The following is an 18,983-nucleotide window of genomic DNA, read 5'->3' as shown; positions in this document are numbered from 1 at the left end:
TGGGCAGCCTGTTCCAATGGCTGACCATCCCTTCTGTGAAGAAATTGTTCTTAAAATCCAATCTAAACCTCCCCTGGTGCAACTTGAGACCATTTCCTCTTGTCCTGACCCTTGTTTCATGGGGGCAGAGCCCAACCCCCACTGGGCTGCACCCTCCTGTCAGGGAGCTGTAGAGAGCAAGAAGGTCCCCCCTGAGCCTCCTTTTCTGCAAGCTGAGCCCGCCCAGCTCCCTCAGCAACTCCTTGTTGTCCAGACTCTTCCCAAGTCCATTGCCCTTCTCTGGACACGCTCCAGCACCTCAATGTTTTTCTTGTCATGAGGGGCCCAAAACTACACCCAGGATTTGAGGTGGGGCTTCACCAGTGCCCAGCAATTGTTGTAAAAACTATGTAAATCAGAACTCAAAAAACCCCCAGATGTCTGTCTTTATAATTATACTGGGTGATCTCTTGATAATTTTGTTTGCTGTAAAGAGTAGGGAGAAAAGAAAGGCTCTCAAAACCCATTCAGTCCCACCTCACTAGCATTTACCTCAGCCCCGTAGTCCACACCCAGTGTGCCAGTGCAGAATCAGTTCTGTTTGCATCGTGCCTGGTTTGTGAGCTTAGAGGAGACAGAGCAGACGTGGACCCAGCAAACAGAGCAAGCAGCTCAGGTTCAGCACTGCGTGTCAGCATCCTGCAGCGCTCCCTGTGCTGGCTGTGGCAGGCAGAGGGGTGTGACATGTCTCCCTTTGCTCCCGTTCCCAGAAGCCCTACGCCTGCCAGATTCCCGGCTGCTCCAAGCGCTACACGGACCCCAGCTCCCTGCGCAAGCACGTCAAGGCTCACTCGGCCAAAGAGCAGCAGGTGCGTAAGAAGGTAAGAGCAGGCAAAGAGTGACACATCCCCAGAGCTCCTCAATACAGCCATTTTTAGTTTACCTTTAATTCATATATTTTCAGATCAGAGTTTTTCTGCAGTATCACAGAAGAAAACTTTAGTAGAGCTGATTTTCCTGTTGGTTTTTAATCACTGTTGTTAACCAGACCACCTTATATATTTGTACTTTCAAAGGCTGCCACCCTCTAATTCAGTTTGCCCCACGCCTTCTGTCCAAGCGTTTCTTTTCCTGTTCATCTTTAATACACAAGCCCAAGCTGTGCTGTTATTCACATAAAATGTCTGTGCATTGAGTCTCTGCAATCAGCACTAGCTGATTGTGTCTACTAAAATACATGTTAGCAGATCATCTAAAATGCAAATGAAACAGCCAGGATACAATGGAAGTGTAGGAAAAGAGCTTTTGTAATAGAAGAGATGGCCTTGTGTCAGCCATGCCCCCTTCCCTCTTGCTGCCCTCTTGTACAGTTTTCACCAGTTTGAACTTAGAGTCCTCTTTCCCAGGCCAGCCGTGTGTCCCCTAATTCTCTGTGGAACCCTTCTCTCCACCAGATGTGTGCAGTCTGAGTAGCAGTTCCCAGCACATCAGTGACTAGAGCTCTCTTCCCTGTTTCAGGTACTCATGGAACACTCACTGTGTGGTGAGCTTTGTCCCTGAGAGTAACACATGCCCAGCACCATCCAGGTGTCCATGGAATCAAGTCTTTGCACATATCAGCTCTAGTCAAAAGTTTTATCTAGCCTGGCCACTGCCTAGTTTTCCGTCCCAAATTTGTATTACCAGGCCTTGTGGTTTCCCTGCAGCTCTCAGCTTTAGAAGGTTCCACAGGATGTGCTGTGCATGTGTGTCCCACACCACAGGTCACAAAATTCCCAACACTTCCCTAGAGTAACCTTCAGCTCATAGTGCAAGTAAGAGTCAGAGTGCCATGGCAGTAATTGATTCATTCTACGTAATTAATTCTGTGTAATGAGAGTAAGAGTCAGAAGGCCATAGTAGTAATTGGCCACAGAAAGAGGGTGACTGTGGCACCAGAGTCTTTTGCAATTGAAAGATCTTTGCAACAGGAAGGTTTTGTTACATGAAATTCTCAGCAGATTGTGGAAAGCAACTGTGCTCCCTATTCCAAAGAAAAGAACTTCCCCATTTTTCCTTCCTCTGGTTTCTGGCGTACTTCAGGGAAACAAGGAGGGAATTACTTCCTAATACCAAACCTGGGTATCATTTGTTCAGCTCTGTGTACTGAGCTGAATGCATTTAACATGTCACCATCCTTTACATCTGGGGGACAGTCCCCACTGTTACACCCTGTCACCTGCTGAGGCCTCGTTCCAGTTCTCCAGAGCAAGGTGGGAAAAAACCCCCAAATCCCAACTTTGCATTGGAGGGCAACAAGTACTTCCTGCATCAGTAGCAGGAGGCCTGAAGAACAGAATCAATCCAGGACAAATTTGGTAACACCAACTGCAAACTCAGGCTGCTTGGATGCACCAAGACATCAATATCCAGGGTTTCGTATCACTTAATCTCCTGCCTTGAGGAGTTTTCCTTTGTGCATGTAAATAGTCTCCTATAGACTTATCAAATCTATCTTAAAATAATGTTAGTAACTTGCCTCCCACACCTTATTTGGTAGACCAGTCTAAATCTGCACTCCTCCAGTGGTTTGAAATCATCTTCAGATTTCCTGTCTCATTTATCCATGATAACTTTATGAATATTTGATCCTGTGACTTTTTTTTCTCAAACTGAAAAGGCACCTGAAAAAGCAGCAGATTTAAAGTGTGTTTTGGTCAGGCTCTCTTAAAAAGGATCAAAGCAAACGTAGTTGATAAAGAAACAAGAACCCCTCCAAAATATTTCACTTCTATATATTAAAAGACCCCAACACCTTTCACAGCTAAGTAAATCCCAGTGTTACTGAACAGCCTACTTTGGATTTCAGGTTTAGGAAAAAGAGGGAAAAGACTATTTATACTCACTTGCTCCATTTTGGTTCTAACTCAGCAAAGACAGTTGTCCGTTGGTATCAGCTTCCCAAGAGTTCTGAGTGGAAATGACTTAGCCAAGAAAGAAAAATTAACAAACTGTTCTGCCAACAAGTCTTGGTTGAGATATGTTACCAAAATGTGCCATCTCTGATACAAAACAAAATGCCTGAGCTTAGACTTGTACCAAAGGAATCCTGAGCACTCAGTTCATAGCTTAGAGGATTAGTGCAGGGGTGATACTTGGTTGTTCTGAAAGGCTTTACAGGAACAAAACAGGAGAAAGTTAGCTGTTAATTTAGTAGTAGTTTAATTGGCTGCAGATGCACTTTGTGATCCAAATGTCAGATGTTTATCTCGAACCCACAAATGGCTGTAGAGCCAAATTCTGAAAAGGTTTGCCTGGGCCTTTTATTTAGAATACCCAAGCCCAGGGGAGATGGGTATGTGAGGCTGTACCCATAAGGACAATAACTATTTATTAATGGCTGTAGAATATGATGGCTGTTTGTGTAATGTGAGCACTCTGTTATGACAAAAGCTTGGCAGCATCAGCATGTTTGAAAGAGAATTAGAAATGCTTTTCTTTCTTAATTCTCCTCTCCTGCTGTTTTTAATATGATCGACATTGTGGTTTTCAAGAGTTTGCTTCAGACCCTTTTGCCAGAGCTTTAATTTACATGGAGCACAGCTGACACGTGGGTGATACCTCTTACACATCACTGACAGTGCCTTGCTCTGCCAGTTCTAATCTGATAAGCACAAACGCTTTTCTTTGCCTATCAAATGTCTTTCCAAGTGTCCCAGTCACAGGGTGATGCAAACCTTTTGCCACAGAATCCAAGAAACTACAGAAAGCCTCAAAATGTGCAGTTCAATTACTCAGGATGATTTGAAGAAACACAGGGCACATTATTTTCTGAAGCAAACTGGTTGTTGATGTAAGATTAGCACACTTGTGCACTTCAGAAAACCAAAGTTACCTCTAATTACAAGTACTACATACATCCTTAATTACACTGAGTTCCTGAGAATGGCTGTCTTCCTTCTGTACATAATCCTTAAGGAGATATATGAAGTTAATTATAAATAGTTTGGTTTGACTATGTAACACAATGTTTCTTAATCCTCCTCTTGTAGCTAAAGTCCTGTACTGATACTGAACAAGATGTACTAAATGAGTGCTTAGCTATACAACAGCTCCACACACCTTCACAGCACATCCTGGATGGGAAGTATGGCAGATCTGTAGGTCCTCATGATTTAATTACAGGTAAGAATACTTCTAATAAGTGTGGTGCTAAATACGTCATATAACAGAGGATTTAAACCAGAAAATATTTGTCACTGTGGAAGGTGAAAAGACCTCCAAACAACAAATAAGATGAAATAATTCTTGAGTTGTTTGCTAAGGCCTGGCTTTTTTTTTTTTTTTTTAACAGAATTAGTCAGAGAAATAACTACTGTTAATTTCAAGTGAAAGGGGCAGCAGCCCTGCTGAAAGTCTGTCTCCATCCATTTGTTCTCCTTTCAAAGTGTGCCTTGGCCTAGGCAGAGTGCAGGTGCAGGAGCTGTGCTAAGTCCAGGCAGGTGCTCTGGCACAGACTTGCAACAGGAGGGTTTTATTCAGGAGCTGCAGGAAAGCTGATGAGGCTCAGTGTTATGATGCACTTTGAATCATAACAAATAATGTGGTGATTCATGAATGGGAAGAAAACTTGAATTTGAAATGTCAAACCTTGTAATTATCTTTTCTAGTATTTAGTCTTTCTTTCTGTATTTTCTTGTGATTTGAAGAAGAGCAGGCCCTTCTTAGGGACCTTAGACTCTTCTATACATCTTAAAGGAAGAGAAAAAGATGCTTCCATTCCCTTCCGTGGGAAATAAGATCTAGATTCACAGTTTTTGTACCCTAGCAGAGGATCCTGAATCAGGGATTTGCAATTGGAGGTTCTGTGTTAGGCAGCAGAGAGAGGCACTCCCAAAGGCTGGCAGTGTAATTGTAGTCTGCCTTCTGCAAGAATCTCCTACTTTTTTGTGATTACTCCAAATCTTCAAAACAAAAAATGCATTCTGCTTGACATCTCCTATCCTCTTTTCTGGTTCAAGTTGCATTAAAATGTTGGAATGTAACTGGTGAACAGAATGGAGGAGAATGGGAAATACCCCATCATTGTGGTGTGGTTCCCCTGGGAGTCTGCACTCAGGGTTTACATGTGGCTCCTCAAAAAGTGGGAGAAAGCTGGAGGGATTTGGGGGTTAATTTCCAGTCTCTCCCTGTACCACCTGCACTGAGTAAGGTCTGAGGGCAGCACATGGCCTCTGCTTCCCCTTGACAGCCCCATGTAGCTGGAGCATGACTTGGCCTCCGCCTCCCAGGCAGGGCAGGAAAGAGCAGTGACATTTTCCTCAAAACAGGCTGCACTTCAGAACCCCAGAAACTGCCTCAGATTTCAAGTGACAACAATAAAACAGGAAAAGAGTTATTAGCTCATAGATAAACAGACCATCCCTAACCTCTCAGTGTCATTTCGGAGAACCTCTTGTGAAATGAAGGATTTTATCTGTCCGTAACTTTGGCTTTGTCTGATATGATTTCTGTGTTGATTATATCAATCCATCACCAGGATGTTGTCGAAAAACTGTAAATTTTCCCTGACACGTCCATCAGGTTGCTCCATATGAGACCCCATCAATGCACAGTATGAGCAAATGCCAGGGAAAAATAAATCAATATTTGAAAGATTGTTTTGCAGTGAAACAGAAGCTGCTTCATATTATGCGGAGTACAATCCACAGGCAAAACTGTTCCTTTGTCATTATTTAGGGCATATAAGCCCTAAATATGCTGATCCTTATGGAATTAAAGCTTAAGGACATTCCTGCTGCCACCTATAGTCTGCAGTGATTGCACATTTGCTCTTTCAGATAAGCTGAGGTAATATTTTTTGAGAAATTGGCTATAATACTTCATATAGATTATACATGGATAAATACAGTGTATGATGGCCTCATATTCCACTTGAAATATGAAAACATTCATGGTTTGGGCTTTTGAGTTTGGTTTTTGTGTTGTTTTTTTCAAAGAAACCACATTATTAATGTGCAGAGCTCTGGGCTTTAGGGATCACTTGGATTCCTGGAGAATTTCAATTTTGTCTTTCTCCAAGTTGAAGCACATTTTAAATATGTCAGGGATGAAAGCCCATCACAGAAAAAAAGAAATATTAAAGAAGGCTCCATCCCTTGTGTCTGACTTCAAAGCAGGTAAGACAGTGAGCAGAGGAATGTTTCTGCTGTCAGAGGAACCCATTGTTTGCTGAGATCTTCTTTGTTTTTCCCTCCTCATAACTAAGATGCTTCATGGCTACATGCATTTAACTCTGCCTGTGGACAAGAGCTTGTATCACTCTGGTCCCACTCAGGCATTTTCTCTGGATTTTATTATTGTTGCCTGGTCTCAGCATAAAGCTGAGGGGGAAAAAGGCTGCTAGTCACAGATGCTCAGAGCACCGTTTTGGCCACAGATGTTAAGGTTAAAGGCCAGGCCATTTAAAATACTGATTGATGACTTAGATTTACAATCTGAGATGGTCAATGTGTGAAGAGGCCCAGGGCACACAGGCCTGGCGTGGGCTGCACTTGCAGGAGTCATTCACAGCAGCTCCAAAGGCCTCTGTGTAACTTCAGGTACAGAGTATTAGTGCTCAGTGCTGGGAAAAAAGGAAGAAAAACTGTGAAAGGAAAGGAATTTTGGAAGTACTGAAAATTACACTGAGACCGGATTAGCAACTGCTCTTCCCCCTTGGCTTGTTCCTCTGTGGGGAGGGAGCTGGGGTGAGGCAGCACAGGGCATGATGTGAATGACATGGGGGAATGTGGGGGAATGTGGGGACAAGGGACACCTTTTGTCAAACTGGGCCTGAGTGGTGCTGCATAGAGGTGTAGGGAGAGGAGAACTCACTGATGACAAACCCTACAAGCCTCAGTGCACACATGGTCCAGGCAGGGGCTTGTGATCAGGAAGTCGAAAGATAGATCTAGGAGATGTCCCCAGCTAGAAATTCTTCAAGCCCAGCAGTGGGCACTGGGTGTCCACCCCAGCAGAGCATGAACAGCAGTTCCACAGATGGGTAAACTCCTCTGCAGAGTGGTTGGGGTGGCAGAAACTGGGGTTGACAGGGATTCTGTTTTCATTTGGTTTTCTGAAGGGGTGGGTTTGAGTGCATGGGATCATGCAGGACTCAGTTGCTGCACACACAGAGTTGTGGGGTGTTCTTTTAACATTTTCTTGCTCCTCTAGAGGGTTATGCTGATTGCAGGTACTCAGCTACTCTGTCTTTCTCATCACCTCAAGGAACAGGCAGGAGAGAGACATCCTAAACATTTCTGAACTGTTCAGGGGTGGGATTGAAAGGTAAAACATTGAGTGTGTTTGCTGGCCACCACACTGCTAAGATGACTTTTCTTCTGAGGGCTTTTGAGCTTTTTGCACAAGTTATTGCTGGGCCAGCAGTTTGGGAGCCTTAGAGCATGAACAGCTTGGTTTAGGTTCTGCAGTTTCCTCCAGGCTGTGCTGTCACTATAGCTGAACTGGTGATGTAGGAAATGGAGCTGAAGTGTGAAACGACACTGAGCAGTCAAGGTCAAATCTGGCTCATCTCTCATGCCTGATAATGAATGTATGAACAGTGAGGATCTGAGGGAAGTGGAAACTGCTGTGTTATGAAATGGACTGAAGCCACCAGTGGAAAAGCATTTCCACAATGTAGCATCCTTGCTACTGACTTACTGTTACCAGAAGAGACTTTAAATAAATCCTCGCATCACCTGTGAACATCTGACTTCTTAAAGCCCCTTCTGTCTGGTGTGCAGTGCAGAAAGCAAGTTGGTTTCACTGGCTGGTTGACAAATGTTCTGTCTAGTGGGAGACAGAGATGATGTGGTTCAGTTTTGTTGCTTTAGATCTGTCAGCAGCTGAGGACTCATTGTTCATGAGGGGTTTTTGACTCATCTGAAGCCCTTGACGAAGGTGGCTGGAATCTTGCCTTGGTGGTTCTGCTCTTCAGTCACACACAGAAACAGATGCTGACATTCAGATGTTGCTTCTCTACCCCGAGGGTGTCACACATTCCCCACAGCTCTGGGTTTTCATGTTGCCCTCTGCTTGTTCCACGTCACTGGGAGGGTTTGGGAGGGGTGCAGTCCAGGGCCTTGCCAGCGACACGGGACAGGGCCGAGCACAGCTGGTACATGGCTCTGTCCTGGATGTGCAGCTCTGCACACACTGAGTGGGAAAGGACAGATGAATGGTACAGGAGGAGAAGATGGCAAAGAAAGGCCCCAGAGGGAGCGTGGGGTCTCTGTACTCTAGAGCTGGACACTGGGGGAGCTGGCAGACCTCACTTGGTGCTCACAGCTTTCAGATCACAGTGAGAGCGGCTGTTCTGGTCCTCATCCGTATGCACATTCCCTGGGAGGGGGTGGGACAGAACTGTGGCAGATGTTGAAGGCACAACTTGAAGAGGAGAAAGGCAGAAAAAGTGAGAAAAGAAAGACTAGACTTTTCCCAAAACAGCATGACAAGGAGCCTGCCCTTTTCCCCTGCCACAGGGTGGCATTTGCACACTCCATGCTTGCACTCCTGTGATGTCTGTCACCACAGAGACCTGCTGTCAGTGCAGCAGCCTTCACACCAAAAGTCAGTGTGAGGGCCCTGAGCCCAGGTAATGCCTGTCTTGGTGCATGGTCACTCTTCAGAAGGGAGAAAAAAAACTTATTTCCAATATCTTCATCCAAGACTCCTGGACAAAGCTTCCTCAACAAAGGGTGTGCTTGAGGTCCTGGTAGGTACTTGGCTATTGGTGCCTGACTGCCATGGTAGAGTCCCCAGAACTGGCACACCCACGCCCCTTCAGTAATTCTGTACTAGTGAACTTGTTTTCATGATCTCATTAAAAATTTTTCCTTCCTCCTCTTTGCATTCAGTTTATTGGGGTTTCATTTGTATCAATATGTGATATTTATGAATGGTCTGGGATGTCCAGCAGCATAGTAATGGAAAGTCAAATTACAGAGTTTGAAATGAACAGCAGAATCCCAGGGTACCATGATCTGTTTTCTGTGTGAGCTCCATCCCCTGAGTACTGCGGGTTCTCTCTCACAGGGATGGGAAAGGCAGGGTGGGAGTCCTGCCAAGCCCTCCTGGCTGTCAGGAGGGTTCTACAGCTCTGTAGAGTCCAGGAACACCTGGACCACCTGGGAGGGTCAGAGAGGAGACACTCACACGTCAAAGTACCACAGCACAGCTCTGAGTGCTGCTCAGGCACAGGGGCGTTCAGTGACACACAGGGGCTCTGCTGTGGGGTTGTGTCTCAGGGTTGGGCAGGGGATAGGGAGGGAGCTGGAGACTCTGCAGGACTTAGTGATGCTTCCTTGCTTATTTTGTTTTGCCAACTGCTGTGTGTTCCCAGGCATGTACAGTGGATCCAGCTCCAACCACAATGGCCCCTCCCAAGCTGTGCTGCCGCCTCCTCATGACATCCCTTCAAGGCACCTTCCCCTCGACTCGGCCCTGTCCAGCCCACATCACCACCAGTCGCCGCTGGAGAGTGCCAGGGAAGGGTATGTGTGTGCTGTGAAACACATTGGGCCTGTGCCTGGCATGATAATGAACGATGAATTCTTTCTTTTACTTTGCATGGGTGCTGTTCAAAAGAAAACACTGGCCCAAATGAAGCAATTTTGTTTGTTTTAGAATCACAGAATAATTTAGTTTTCAAGGGACCTCAGAAGGTCATGTCATCCATGCCCTGTGCAAAGCAGGGTAAACTTGGACATAATTATCAGGTTGTTCAGGGCCTTGTCCTTGTCTTTGACAAAACACAATGGGATTTTTTCTTCATAGCATGCAGTTACATTTAGATTTTGTGTTTTAGTTCTTGCTGGGTAACTTCTCATAGGTTTGGATAAGCACAGAGAACTTTCTTTAGCTAACATGAGAAACCTCTCAAAGGGTAAAACCTGAACTATGACTCACTCAGGAATCAGGCAGTGTTTGCCTTAGTAATACTCACTCAGTGTCAGAGTCACAGGCTTTCTCACTTCCTTGCTCTCTGATAAGGTTTTCTGCAATGCACCTCTCAGCAGCAGGCTCTACCCAGCCAGATCCTAATCAGGGAAGAGTGTTTAATCCCACTGATTGTATGGATTGCACTGCTACGGATACAAATGCATGGCTACAGAGTGTGATATTTCTAAAGCACCGTTTGCTCAAGGCTCTCATAACATCTTCTCAACAGTAAAGAATCTCTGCAAGCCACAAAACTCTGCTCTAACCTTTTTACTCAGATTCTTTTGGTGCCTGGCCTCATGCAAATTCATCTTCATACTTAAAGTTTTACTTCCCAGCACTTTGGATGGGGAAAGGACTCTGATTTGGCTTTACTGATGGGAATTTAAGATACAGAGAGATTAAGGTATTTTCTTTCCCTAGAAACATGTTGGTGTCCTTTAGCAAATACAGCAATTGAATGTAGAGTTTTCCCATCCTAGTCCAGTGACTGACCTTTCCTTTCTTTTATATGGGGCAAGGAAAGCCCAGAAGGATTTTAAGCAAAGGGCAGAAGACAGAGTGTGTGTGGCATGGAAGGGACACAGTAAGAAAAATTACACCTGGGGTGGTTGGAGAACAATCTGATAGAGGAAATTCAATTAGGAGCAAACTACTCCTTTTTATTTTCATAATTGGGCATGAATTCTGCAGCAGGCTGAGCTTCTGTAGCCTCTGCTCCTTCAGCCTTCTGACCTCAGCCAGTAGTAGGTACCAGTTTCCTCTCCCAGTATGATGCACAGACTTACCCTGTCTTTGTCCTGTAAAATGCCTGTGCCCAGCCCTTCTCCTCTACCCTGCCACATTCCCAACCTTGTATTTCCTGTTGGCAGATGCATTCCCATGGCAGTGTCGTGCCCAACAGGAGGCATTGGAAATTACTCCAGAAAAACAGGAAATTTTCTCTAGCAGAGAAGGCAGTGAGAGCAAATATGAGAAATAGAGACAGACATTCCAAAGTGAAGGTCGTCCCATGAGCTGTTCTTTCCCTGCCGAAAGAGACTGCCTGAGCCTGGGGGAGTGGGATCCCTCCCTCTGACTGCTCCCAGTGTGTTGCTCAGCTGTTTCCTCTTGGAGTTGGTTCCTAGGGGAATTAAGGCAAAAAATCCCAACCAAGAATGAAATAAAGTAAGGATATACTATGGGAATGATTTTAGCAGGCTGTCAGGGAGGGGGATTTGTTTCTAAGGCACTTTGTGTTCTGGTGCTGCTAATAAGAAATGAAAGCAAAGGCCTGACCAGGGTGAGTGCAACAGACAAGTTTTCCAGTTTGAGGGGTCGGAAGCTCCCAGATGAATTCTCATTCCTGCCTCTGGTGTCTCCATTCCAGAGCACAGCACTTCCCTTCCAGCAGGAAAACCATGATCAGTGGGCTGAGCCTCTCACTGAGTTCCTGCTGCAGACACACTGAGTTTCCATCAGAATTGTCCCTGCTGATTCCAGCTTTAGCGCAATGTGGATTCTTTCTCGGAGGAGACAGCAGTGCTGGTTTCTTACCTCAGTGCTCATGTACCTAAGTAAAGTCTTTGCCCAAACATCCTAAATGTGGGAGTGAGATAACAGAATCCTAACCATGAGCCAAACATCAAGGAATGGAGGCTGGAATGTATTTCTGAATAGTTACTTTAAAACAGGGCACCCAGTTTCATGACATAGTTACTTGGAATTTTTCAGCATCTCAAATACCATTTTCTAAACTCAAAATAATCTTCATTCAGCATCGTCATTCCCAGTCCAGGATCCTTCTGCTGTATTTAATGTTTTATGCTTACATTATTCATGACTGCTGAAATGCAGCCCATACATGACATCTTAATTGCAAGTGCAGAAACTTAGTGTTTAATAGCCCTTGAGTTTCATTTAGCACAGTTTTGTTTAAAGCATCCATCCATTTAAGTGGGCAAAATCACTTCATACTCCCACACTTGGAGCCCGTGGATTACAGGGCTGTCCCCCCTTTGCCAGCTTGTGGCAGTGTCACCCCTCCCGGAACGTACACGAGGTTTGCAGTGGGAAGGGAACCCCTCCCGCTGCCTCCCTCCGTGGCACTGCTGCAGCTCTCTGGCACACCCAGAGTGTTCAGCCGCATTTGTCAGCTGTCTCAGTACTCAGGTTCGAGCAAATGCAGAGAATTCCTGCTCTGTGGATCAGGACCATGACAAGATGGGATCACATCGTGAAGTCTGTGGCAGGAACCAAGTGATGACTATCAAGAAATCTAATTACTGAGTCATCAAATGTGCAAGATGCCAAAAACTACATGAGGCAGAGTACAAATAGCCTACTCAAGTTTGACATGAGATTCAGAATTTGATTTTAAAGGCTTTTTCTTTTTTTTTAACAAAAAAACCCCTCTGTTACACCATTCTTTGCCAAAGTCAATACCAAGTGCAGCAGTCAATTTTCCCAAATGGTTTGCTGAGACATTTAAATAGTTTGACAAAATTATCTAATTCACTTGAAAACGTTCTAACAAAATCTGACTTCATTACCAAATATATTTATACTGGCTTTATTCAATATGGAGCACATTTTTTCAAATTCTGGAATGAAGTGTGTGCTACACCAAAAAAATCTACTTATATTGATATTAATTTAGCTAAAAGTGGTTGACTGAGAAATACTTGGGCATGCAGAAAGTGGGCTTGGCATGATCCAGGTTAAAATGTATATTTATTTTTTATTTCAGGTAGCAAGGGTTTATTTTAGCATTTCTTGTAGCATTTGCCGTGTTTAATGTCAAGCTGGGTTTCATTCTGCCCATCGCAAAAATAGTCTGTTTTGATTTGTAGCAGTGAGGACAGAAAACCAGCTTTTAGTATTAAAGCTTGGGCGAATGTTGCACTTGGCTTGCTCTCTACTATTTTTTTAGCTGTTATTATCCAAGTCATCTAAAAATGTACTTAGTTTCATTTGTAGACTATCTCTGTAAATTCCAGTTTAGAATATTCCGTGTGATAAATTATCAGCTTCAATGAAACTGATCTGACTGAAGTTAAGTGAGTTTGAGTGGTCGCACCAAGTTTGGGATTTGCACCAGTTTAGTGCAATGGCCCAACAAGGTCACTCTGTAGGACCTGAACACGATCCCTCTGTGTGTGACTGAGGCTCTCTGTCACTTGTGCTGCTGTGACAAACAGCACTTCTGTTCCCAACAGGAGCTGGGGCACTGACAAATAATGACTTGATTGGGAGGGTGATGTGTCTCCAAGGAAAAGGAAAGTGAAACTATTCTTTAATATTCCTGTGGTAATTTAGGTCATTTCTGCTCTGTAAACACAACAGTAAATGAAGAAGTACTGGGATTAAGACATCTGTAATGTGCAGAGGTGGTGATTAATGAGGACTCTGAGCCCAGTCTGGTGAGCCTTTAATATAAAGGATTAGGTCTAAGCAAGGCTAGAGGGAAGGGCTCACACAACTCCCTTTGCCAGCCAACTGCAACCAGCTCAAACCAGGGGCCAGACCCCCCTGAAGTGACACTGACCCACACAGAAAATCACAAGAAACGGGATTTAAAAACTGTCAAGTAAAAAGAGACATTTTCATCAGGGCGCTTAAACTTTAGAGTTGTTGTTTGCTTGCTTCTTAGCACCTGTTATTTCAAATACCACAGGAATACTTCAGTGTAAAGAGTTCTCTGTTAAAAACTTAGTCCTTCACTTCTTTTTATGTAAAGTAACACGAGGTACACAGAGCCTCCCTTCTGCTCAACCAGGGAACACCAGATTTGAAATCCCTGATATTTTTAAGCTTGAAACTAAAAATGTGGGATAAAACCTTGTGAGTTACATGGGGGAGATTCTTTCCTGTGCTGTCTCCTTGAGCTGCCAGGATCCAGGCCAGGTAGGAAAATACATTTGTGCTCCTAAATCTCATTAATTACTTTAAGAGACAATTAGGTGTCTTAGCTACTTTTGGCTAATTTTTATTAATCTTGTTTCTTGATTAATCTTTTAAATTAAGTTCGTGAGCTCATATAAATCAGTGGACTAGGAACTGACCCGTTGTTAGAATCTTTGTAGGAAAAAAACTCTTACTCTCTAGAAGTACTTCGGAAAACTAAATACCTGTACAGATTTTCTAACAGACCAAGGAGATACATCCCTCATGTTCTGTGGATTCCATTGGAGAATACTCTTCATTTATAACAGAATACACAAGTCAGTGGTTTAGTCTTCCCTTCAAAAGCACTAAAACCAGTAACAAGAAACAGGTATCTCTGACAGCTGAAAACATTTTCAATGGAGGAAGCCAAGAACCCATCATAATTTATCTCAGTGTTATAGATCTGAGCACGCAAAAGGGGCATCAGTACATCTGTCCAGAAAGAACAATGTACAGGTGCGGTGATGAGCCCCACGAAACAAAGAAAATCAGTAATTAAAAGCATCTGGTTTCAAATCCCAACTCATTTATCTCATTGTAGAAAATGTGATCAGAATTCATTTATAATCATGTCCAGACAGGCTTATACAGGTTCCCCCCCTTCCCTTAAAGCAAAATTAGCATTAGCATAGGCTTACTTCAGCAATTACATGCTTAAGGATAATGTGGTTCTGGATCCTGGGGTAAATATTGTTTGTCCATCAGCAGAAATAGGTGGGCAAGTGTTTCATTTGTGGTTTTGAGAGGGCTGGACTGACACTCAGGAGAGAGCCTTCACCAGTGCCTCTCAAAGTAAGGGCCGTGGTGCCTGCCCAGAGGAGACACTGTAAAGAAAACTGTCTCTGAGTGAGAAATCAGGGAGTTAAAGGAGAAGGTGGGAGGTTAAAGGACATGGTCAGAGTAACTCAGAAAGCATTTAAGATCGATTCAGCCAGAGCTCTTCTGTATTACGTTAATGATTTTAGCCATTACTGGGTTTATCTGCAGTTAAATTTACACTTAACATCTGTAAAGCTTTTTTCCCTTTATTTTTTCTACATTCTGGGTTTTTTTTAAAGCAAAGCTGCTTAAAACTATTTGATGTAAACCATATACACCAAACACAGTAATTTATCATGGTGTAACAAATAATGAAGCTATTCTAACATCTCCCACTTTTGGGTAGTGTGTTCTACCTGGCAAACAGAAGACATCAGTACCTGTCCAGAACCCACCTGCACCTGGAAGCATCTTGCTGCCTGTTTGCCAAAGAATAATGACCTTAAATGACTGAAATAAGATGGATCAGTCAAGCATGCAGCACATGCCAGCTAATCTGGAGTAGACAGTCTCTGTGTTTGATTACACATCTTTGTAATTGACTTCCTGGCAATCACTTGAACCTAAGGCACTGCTCTTTATTTAAATATGTTTTGATATTTCTTTGACCATATTAATAAGAATTTTCTTTCACTCCAAAGTACCTTTTCCTGCTAGATTGTTAGCAAGAATAATTTTTCAAATCTCTCTCATGTGTAGCAGCTTCCACTGTAGTGATTCATCAGCTTCATTTCAGAGGTTACTGAACAAACCCTTATAAATACAGATATCCCTTGGAGTGGCACAGTTCCCATAATGATCCCTGTGAGGAACTGCTCTGCAGAAATTGCACGTCTTGGGTCAGAACAATTGCAGAGATATTCATTTGACATAGAAAAGTGTGTTTGTGTGTTTTGAGAGCTTGTGTAGATGATGAAATGCATGACAAACACTGAGTTATGTTCTGTGCCCCAATCAGACTTGCACGTGTGTTTGTTAGAGCAGATAAGGGAGCATTTCAGTATTTCAGAAAGCCCCTCTGGGCCCAAGAGGAGGCCCATACAGAAAACCCCTGAGTGTACCAGGAGAGGACTCTTTGGGCTCCTCTGTGATTCTGAACATGAAATTGCTTTCGTATCACTGTCATTGGTATCACTAAAAATATTCTAAAGCAGTTAAATGTCCTGAGACTGTTCACTCACATCAAAGTTCCTGTGGATAGTGTTCTCCATAATATTATTAAGCCCCTCTTACTCCGTAGAGCTGAGTAGCTCCTACACTTGTGGACTTGGCTCAGAGTGTGAGTGAGGGAAGGTGCAGAACTGGATCCAGCTAATCCAAGGCAGCATTCTGAGTGAAAATTAGTATTTTGTATTTGTCTAAAAACCAGAAAAAGGCTGCCATTGCCTCGGCTCTACTTCAGGATGTCACACACAGGTGTGTCACAGGCTGCAGCAGCAGCAGAGCAGGGATAGAGCCCAAGTCTCCCCTTGCTGGCCATGAGTCTGGCCAGAGGAGGGAAAACCAGAGACACAGTGTCATACCTTGGAGTCACAGCCCTGTGTCACAGCCCCGTGTCACAGCCCTGGGACTTGTGCTCATTGTTCATAGGAAAAGGTAAGAAATGCAGTGATGCCCAGCAAGGTGATCTGTGTTGAAGCATTTATTATATATCAGGGAGAGAGGGGGAGAAGAGGAGAAAGGAAGAAGGAGGGAGAGAAGGAAAAGATTCCTTGCATTCCAGAAACGTAGCCAGAGGCACCTGGCAGTGATTAGTGCAAAGGTTCACCAAACTTCAGATAGAGTCTGTCTTAGAAAAAGTCCAAAAGAGTTAATGGTGTAACTGTTTCCTGAGCATGTGCTGACAGAAATTCCCGTAGGGCAAGACCCAGAACAGAAACACGTGGCCAGAGATTGGGCTCTATCCAGGGACCTGATTAGCAGAGCTTTACACATCATTTTTAATATTATGGGAAGAGATGAAAATCCGTGTTAACTTTTTTTTCCATTAAAAAAAATAATCTCCTGGTCCTGGAACTGAATTGGACTTTCTCACAATATCAGTGACTATAATGCTTGGGGGAGGGATTTTATGAATGAACTGGTTGGTGTGCTGGGTTTTATGGGAGAACCTCATCTCATGGAAACTCTCAGTTCCTGTAAGTGGCTGCAGTGCTCCACTTCAAGATAAAATGTGGAGCTGCTTTGGTTTGTGCTCCTTACTCTGTTGCTTTATTAGCTATTTTTCTTCATGTTAATCCGAGTTATAATTCTCAAAAGTCAGGCTTGTTCAATCTGGCAATACTGCTGTGGATGGAACGGTTACAGAATGGTCTTATAACCCAAAATATACAAAAAATTATTTGACATAAAGGACAGATGTTTTTCAGTCTGGATTTGGTCCCGTTTCCACTGAACTCAATGGGATATGGGTTGAGGTTCTTTGTCTAGCTGAGGAATCTGCCAATCAAGCCATCACACCATTAAAGAAAAAAACAAACCCAGACAGTTTTCATATTGGAAACATCCCTGTCTTACATATTTCCATTTGCAGTTATACTTCATTCCTATTTACAATTCAAAAGTCTTAGTTTGAATTTATTTTCATTATTTTTCAATTTTCAGTTCCACTGAGTATACTGTGTGTAGTGTTTGACAGTCAAGGTCTAGTCAAGCTCTTTTATCTTGAAAGAAGCTTTATAATTTCTTACTCTCTTAATTTGTCCTGGAGCTGATATTAAACAAAGACTAAAGCAGAGGGCAAATCTATTTCTTCCTCAGACTAAGCACTGTGGGTGAATATAGAAAACACCCATCCAGACATTGTGATGGAAATCTCAGAACAATCCATGTCCATCTGTATTTATTTTTTGGTTCTTTATGTTGCACTGGTACTGGAACAGGACATTTGGTGTGCATTGTGAGGATACAGAGATCATTAAACACCCCTGCCTGCCTGGGGAGGCCGAGAGTGCAGACAGGATCAATAATTCTAAAGCAGTCATGGTACTTGTAGCCTTTAGGTGTGTTTTCTGTAGGTCACTGATAGCTCAGGTAGTCCCCTCACACAGGCCTTACTTAAAATTTAATACAAACTAACACCTTTCAAAATACATGGTTAAAGCATGATCACAAAAAAGTTCAAATAAAAAGTTTTACTGGGATTTCTGCTCGAGATTCCTAAAGATGTGCACTTAAAAAGTGAGAGAAAGATCAGTCTTTTCTATGTTTCAACTTCTAATTTTCCTTTTTAAAAAGTCCTTCTGTTAGGACCAAGATTTCTGAGCATTCATATTCATGTGAGTGACAAATGATTTCCAGCAGAGCTGAGGAACTGGTTTGTTGGCCATGACTGACACTTGGTTTCATGATTCTTTGTGGGTAGAATCCCACTTGACTGCAGGAGTTGCTGTGGGAAGGGCTGTGGAGCTGGGTATTTTCAGGCAGTGTTGGTGCAGGAATGTGTTCAGTGCCATAGACAAGGTGGTTACTCAGTTAGGCTCAGTAATTCCCAAAGTTTCTTTTTGGTTGTGTGTATGAATCACGTTAGATTTTTCTGAGTAGTCCTTTTCCTTGATTGCCTGCTGATGCCCCCTCAGAGGAAGTGTTGGCCCTGCAATCCCACCTGAAATCAGACAGGAATTCCATCTCCAGCACCATCCTACAGTGGTGCTTCAGGGGAGACTGGAAAAGGCCCCCAGTGCATGGTCAGTCACCCTGAGCTGTGTGGTGAGTGAAGAGAGCAGAATTCCTCTCTGCCTCCCTGGGCAATCACTTCACATCCTGAAGCACAAGATGTGATTACCCCTCGCTTAGCGTGGAGATGTTGGTTTTGGCCATTAAATTATTCAGTCCCTTTGTAAAAAAATAGGTATTTTGTTTGATTCTATGGCTCCTGTGGCTGTGAATGGTACAGGCCAGGGCATGCTGTGTGAGCAAAATGTTCCTTTTGTTTCCAGCCAAGCTCCTTCTCTCCGGGGTGCGTGTCCTGTTGCTCCCGTGTCTTGGACAGGGTGGAGAGGAGGCTGGCTCCCCCATCACACCCTTGTATGGCCCTGAACAGAAATATTACATAGAGCCAGGAGCCCTCAAATGTAATGAATTAAGGAAGGATAAGGATTTTTTTTTCATGCCTGTGAGAGTATTTATATCTTTATATATAGCTATATATAGGCACAGATATATATTAAAAGGCCCCAAAGGACCTGCAAATTTACTGAATTATGCAAGTTACAATTAAGGTAAAATATATGGTATATATTTATTATTACTATCCAAACCAAAGCAAACTGTGGTTGTAGTACAGTATTAACAGG

The 18,983-nt window shown here is 43.5% G+C and overlaps 1 protein-coding gene across 3 annotated transcripts in view; it reads left to right on the top strand.

Moving 5' to 3' along the window:
• GLIS1 (GLIS family zinc finger 1) overlaps window positions 1-18,983 on the top strand; it is a 181,705-nt gene that overhangs the window by 150,125 nt on the left and 12,597 nt on the right. For 2 of the 3 annotated variants that reach the window (XM_048313177.1, XM_048313175.1), the window contains exons 6-8: window positions 750-860; window positions 4,011-4,143; window positions 9,344-9,494. In XM_048313177.1, coding sequence (XP_048169134.1) covers window positions 750-860; window positions 4,011-4,143; window positions 9,344-9,494 — 395 coding nt within the window. The remainder of the gene's footprint in view (window positions 1-749; window positions 861-4,010; window positions 4,144-9,343; window positions 9,495-18,983) is intronic. The other variant, XM_048313176.1, reaches the window with a different exon arrangement.

This window comes from Corvus hawaiiensis, chromosome 9 (assembly GCF_020740725.1).
Source record: "Corvus hawaiiensis isolate bCorHaw1 chromosome 9, bCorHaw1.pri.cur, whole genome shotgun sequence".
In the NCBI taxonomy this organism is placed as follows: Eukaryota; Metazoa; Chordata; class Aves; order Passeriformes; family Corvidae; genus Corvus; species Corvus hawaiiensis.
Note: the sequence above shows the minus strand (reverse complement) of the source record. Positions and strands in the feature narration are given on the sequence as shown.